Here is a 5,926-nt window from a genome sequence, read left to right as displayed (position 1 = left end):
CTATTATTGTCAATAATATTCATTCAATTTATGTAAGGGTAATAATCCCCTACATGTGTCTTTTATAATCAGGTGCAGGAGTAAAACAACTTCAATCAACACCAGAAGAGCCGAGCAAGGAGCAAAAAGCATTTGAGGTAGGAATAGGTGTATATTACATATACTGTAACTTAAATTATTTGAAGAAAATGGGTTTGGTGGAGGAAGGCATTTACTACAAACCTGAAAGCTGGGCAAGGATGAGAGAAAGTGCTCTAGTGAGAAGCTTAATCACTACTTCTTACAGTGTGGAGAAGCTGGTAGCTTCATCTCCCACAATTGGAAAATTCAACCCGTTGATACAAAATGCTATAATTGGATATGCATTAAAAATATGTTGATAGATCTACCATGACCTCAGTCCCAAGAGGCACTGTAACCACAAATATTGGCACTGTAACCAGTGCCCATATTTAAATAATGGCACTGTTGAACCCTTTGGATTCAGGCCACTCTTCATCATCTTTGTCGTTGTTATTATTATTATTTATTATTATTATTATTATTTGTTATTACCATTATGAGGCAATACTGAGTAAAAGAAAATAAATTGTTAATATATTATTGTTGTTGTTATTTGTTATTATTAGGCCACTCCAATTAGATTTGCCCAATTCTATAAAAACTTCAAGTGGGCCATTACTACAGTTTAAACGTGAAAATGTTCCTGTTTCTTTTTGTTGCAAGAGCCTAAAAATGTAGCTGTGCAAGCATGGCCTTAGTATTTTGATTGTAGTATGTAAATGTATTTCTTTAAAAAGCATTATGAGGTTCAGACTCAAATCAATTATCATGTAAAAGAACTTGAGAGCAAGTAAGTTGGGACTGAATAATCATGTTATACATATTTTTGCTCCACAACTTTATCTAGCTGAGCAAAGATGCTACAACCATGGATATGAAACAGGAAGTGTAATATACATGAATTTATAAGGATGACATCATTAATGCTGTGCCTATGTGAGCACTTTTGTAAAGAAGATGAAGTGGACTTGAACTGACTTTTGATCTATTCACACATCTCATAGGCTTGCTGTACTGACCTTTTTTCTCAAGAAATTTGAAATTAATTGTTTAAGAAAACCCCAGAAGTCCTTTTTATTATTTTATGAAACTATAGCTGCACTACACAGCAAGAAATGATACATTAATCAATAGTTATAACCCAATTCAGTTATCTGCTTGGAGGGCCAATATAGATATGCAGTACTGTCACTACTGTGTATCAAATAGTGATGGGCAATATATCAATTCTTTATCGATATAAACGATATTTTACGGTATCGATCTGCATCATTATCGAAATTTTTATGCCAAAATAATCGATCTCTGGACCACGCCCCTTTATTACAGTTAACTAACCAATTTTAAATTAATAAGCTGTGGTTAATATATAATTATTAATAACTATTATAAATAATTATTAGTATTAATCCTTGTGTAAACTTAATAGCAAGCCTAAGCTGTCAAGTACCGTATAGCTTGCTTTTGCAAGCCAACCTCCATACTCCTTGCATGCAACTAACAGCTGCTAGTATAAAAGAGCTGGCCCAGTGCTTGGTTTATAACAAACTCAAGCAATTAAGCATTTCCATTTGCCAAGAAACAGAAGTCATCATTGTCTGGAAGTCTAAAGACCATATTTAGTCCTCTCTTCACTGTTTAAGGCTATTCTGCTACTTCTTTATCATTATGGCATCCAGTTCCTCTACCAGGTAGAAACTAGTCATTTTTACGTCAAATGACATATACACATTCCAACTTTTAGCAGTAGTACAGGTCCTGCAGTACTTCCTACCACCAGTAGAAAGAAAAGAAGTTTGGTCTGGAATTATTTTACTCCAAGTGCTAAGGAAAAGGAAGCCATTTGTAACATATGTGGAATAAAGGTTCCTACATCAGGAAACACCACCAATCTAACAAATGTAGGTATTTCAGTCATAGTATTGTCCATTTTAGTTTATTTAAATCTATAGCATCTGGAAAGGAACCATGATAAAGAACATAAAGAACTCACTGAAACAAGGGAATCTGAAAAATCAGCTAAAAGACAGAAGCAGCAAGAATCAGCTGCCAAACAACTGACGCTACAAAGTTCAATAGCAAGAACACATGGATATGGCAGTAAGTGCATGCATGTACTTCATGCATGGCTTAATTTACTCTGCTTTTTTTAGAAGAGTCCCTTCGTCGTGCTTCAATTGATAGAGCACTAGTCAATATGCTAGTAGCCGACTTTCAACCAGCATCCATTGTTGAAGATGAAGGTTTTGTTCAATTCTTGAAAGTCATTGATCAGAGATATCAGCCTCCAAGTCGTCGTACTCTCATGCGTGACCACCTTCCACAGCTATATGAGGAAAAGGTAGCAGAGCTGAAGGAGAAACTCATGTCCATTGAACATTGTACTCTGACCACTGACTTGTGGACATCAAATCAGACAATGGGTTACCTCACTGTCACTTGCCACTTCATTTCACAAAGCTGGGAAATAGAGTCCTATGTGCTGGAGACAACTCATGTGGATCAAGCACATACTATAGAGAATCTTGCATCAGAGCTAATCACTATCACTGACAAATGGAATATAAGTTTCAAAGTTCATTGCACTGTCATTGACAATGCTACCAACATCAAGGGAGCTGTGAGAGCAAATGCATGGAATCATCTCTCATGCTTCGCTCATACTCTCAATTTAATTGTTAGTAACTCATTGAGCTCAGTTCCAGAAGCACAATCACTAATTCAAAGTGTAAAGAATATTGTCACCTTTTTCGTCGTAGCACAAAAGCAATGGATAAATTGACTGTAATGCAATCTCGACTTAACATTCCACAACATAAACTGATCCAGGATGTTGAAACTCGATGGAATTCAGTCTTTTATATGCTAGAGCGATACTTGGAGCAGGAGGAGGCTATAAGGACTACACTTTGTATGATGGATAGAAATGATCTTCTCATTCCCACCGAGAAAAACTCAGAGCTCTCAGAGATGGTGGATATCCTCAGACCTTTTGAAGCTGTAACTCGAGAGATGTCTGCTGACAAATATGTCTCCAGTTCCAAAATAATACCTCTAGCGAAAGGTTTACAACGATGCAGCAGCAATAGTAACAACAAGATTAGTGAAGCATTATGTTCTCAAATGTCAGGAAGATTTCTCAATATGGAAGCCAATGTTCTAATTGCTTCAGCAACACTGCTTGATCCACGCTTCAAAAAAATTGGATTCTCTGATCAGAGAGCAGCTGATCAAATAGCTCGACATTTGACAGCTGAGATAACACAGATGATGAGATCCAGAGAAGCAACTAGTCAAACAACAGCCACAGCTACAACCTATGAAGTGGCCCAGGACACAGCTGATTCTGTATGGAGGTTTTTTGATGAACAGGTCTCTTCTCAATCTAACATACATCCTGGGGTGACTGCCTTCTCAGAGGTAGATAAGTATTTAAAAACTCCAGTATTACAAAGGACAGAAGACCCACTTAACTGGTGGAAAGAGAACAGTCAAGTTTTTCCTCAGCTAGCTCCGCTAGCAAGAAAGTATCTCAGTCTATTGGCAACTTCAGTACCTTCTGAAAGACTGTTTAGCAAGGCGGGTGAACTAGTATCCCTGAAAAGGAACAGACTCAAGCCAAAGAACGTGAACATGTTTCTTTTCTTAAATAAGTATCATTAGTTGTAGTATTGTACATGATTGTGTAAACCACACCTATTGGGTGTGGTAAGGCGTGGTTATCATATCATTTTGAATCGATATTGCTTTAAAAATTGGATTATCGATCGTTATCGAATAATAGTAAAATTTCCAATATCGCCCATCACTAGTATCAAAACAAAAAGTAATTGAATACATTGCCAAATATGTTATGAAATGCAAACCTCATTCCACTACAATGAAGGAGGTGTATGAAAACATAATGCGTAACATCAAGGATGATACCTCAGTTCTTAAAGGAGTGCAAAAGCAAAAGGTACTTATTAATAGTATAGGTGATAAAGACTTTTCCGCACAGGAAACATGTAATCTCCTCCTACAACTCCCTTTAATACAATCAACTAGGGACTACATCATTCCCAACATCAATGGATCTTGTGAAGTAGAATAACAGCTATGAACTAATACAAGCAGATCTCGAGCCACCATTCCATCAATACTGAATCACTATATTCCACATCCAACCAATGACCATGTACTTTGGGAACAATACTCTCATGTTTTTTGCTCAAAAGTACTCTATTCCACAAAAAACTAGGCACAAGAAACACAGCAACCCCTTTTATTGCAACTATAGCAGTGTGGCCCGCCAGCCGCCATTTCAATGTAAAACTTGCAAAGCTTGTAAAAGACAGTGGTGTTTATATCAAGGAGCATGCACTTAAAAAGGCTGTGTCTAGGTCCAAGAAGACAGCATCAGGACTGACAAGATGCCTTGTGAATGTATTTTATAGCAATCAAAGATTGGCAAGTTGCTCGGCCAATAAAAAGATTAATATTCTCTGATTAGGGATGATTGCGAAGCAAATTCATGTAAATTTTATGAAATTTTACAAGACATGTATGTTTTGTACATGTTTTGTACTTTCTTTTTCAACAGGGATCACTAGTAAGGAAAACTGGCCTTCACTGGAGGTGTCAAGGTCAACTATTAAGAGGGCCACAAGAAACTAGGTTGGGTAGCAACAAGGCTAATACTGTCAGCTAGTCAACAAAGAAAACAAAAAAGGCTGACTTGGTGTCTGGAATAAATACGTGTTGGAGAGCAAGTTGGCAATGGTGTCTTCACTGATGAGTGCTCCATCCAGTTAAAAAAATACAGCAGAATATGTTTCAGGAGAGTAAGCCCCAACCTAAATTACCTATTTTGCACACATTTTGGTGTACATGTACACCAAAATAATCCAATTCTACTAAAGTTACATGACACATTACATGAACAATTTTTTTGCAGCATGAAATTTTCAGGACATAATATGCATGTTTTTTTCCAATAGGGTATTCTATTCCTTGTCATGGAAGTTATTTCTTTGTAATAAAGAGGATGTGGATTCTCCTTCATTCCCTTCACAATAGGTGCCCACCAGTTGACCTGAATTGCTCCCCACTACCAGCTCCAATGCATGCAGTAATTGCAGTTGCTGATCAGCACATCCCATCACAATAAGACACACACAGCTGGAACAAATAGCTTTATCCAATACCAATTGTCTCTAGATCTGGAGACTTGGAGGTCCTCTTCCCCTTCTACCACTATCAATTCCGCCTCATCCAGTAGATGGAGGGATTCTCCAGTAGATGAGGGCTGGAGGTACTCAAGCTCCAGCTCCACTTGCAGTGACTGGAGGATTAAAGATATCTAGATGAAAATGAATCAGAAAGCCTTTCAAGTTGGCCCAGGGATATATAATTCATAATCAAACCTATATAATTTATAATATCATTTATTCAAAGTAAAGGTTGTAAGTGGAAGCAGTGTGTGGTAGTACTATAGAGACTATTGAGTATAGCCTCTGATATACAATTCTGACCAAATATTTTAAAAGGCATTTTCAAGAAGAAAATAGCAACATCAAGGCTAACAAAATGCCGTTCTGCCAATGAAGGTATCAATCATTTAATTAGATACAAGTATACCACCATCATGACTGCCAGATTTCACTTACGGTATCTCAATAAATATCATTAAAAATGATGATCATGCATTCACACAATTTGGTGGGAATTCTTGTCATTATACTTTCACTAACTACGAGATTTTCAAATATTGAAGACAATGAATTACTGATAGTTGCTACATTAATAGATCCTCGATTTAAGAACAAGTTTTTTATTTCTACAAGTACAAAGACCAAAGCAGAAGCTATGGTACGTTCTTTAA

The 5,926-nt window shown here is 36.8% G+C and overlaps 1 protein-coding gene across 1 annotated transcript; it reads left to right on the top strand.

The window, feature by feature from the left end:
• The first annotated feature begins 1,276 nt into the window (after positions 1-1,276).
• On the top strand, positions 1,277-3,852 carry LOC100641726 (zinc finger BED domain-containing protein 1-like). The gene is made up of 5 exons (XM_011407421.2): positions 1,277-1,754; positions 1,808-1,964; positions 2,016-2,163; positions 2,217-2,818; positions 2,851-3,852. Exons 1-5 carry the CDS (start codon positions 1,732-1,734, stop codon positions 3,724-3,726), a joined length of 1,806 nt encoding a protein of 601 aa, XP_011405723.2. The 5' UTR covers positions 1,277-1,731; the 3' UTR covers positions 3,727-3,852.
• The last annotated feature ends 2,074 nt before the right edge of the window (positions 3,853-5,926 follow it).

This window comes from Amphimedon queenslandica, unplaced genomic scaffold, assembly GCF_000090795.2.
Source record: "Amphimedon queenslandica unplaced genomic scaffold, v1.1 AMPQUscaffold_13232, whole genome shotgun sequence".
NCBI classification, from domain to species: Eukaryota; Metazoa; Porifera; class Demospongiae; order Haplosclerida; family Niphatidae; genus Amphimedon; species Amphimedon queenslandica.
Note: the sequence above shows the minus strand (reverse complement) of the source record. Positions and strands in the feature narration are given on the sequence as shown.

Excerpts from the sequence above, each read along its gene's own strand:
- LOC100641726 (XM_011407421.2), top strand. The coding sequence starts at position 1,732 with ATGGCATCCAGTTCCTCTACCAG. Across the intron at positions 1,755-1,807 it reads GCATCCAGTTCCTCTACCAG|CAGTAGTACAGGTCCTGCAG; the intron begins GTAGAAACTAGT and ends TCCAACTTTTAG. Across the intron at positions 1,965-2,015 it reads ACACCACCAATCTAACAAAT|CATCTGGAAAGGAACCATGA; the intron begins GTAGGTATTTCA and ends TTAAATCTATAG.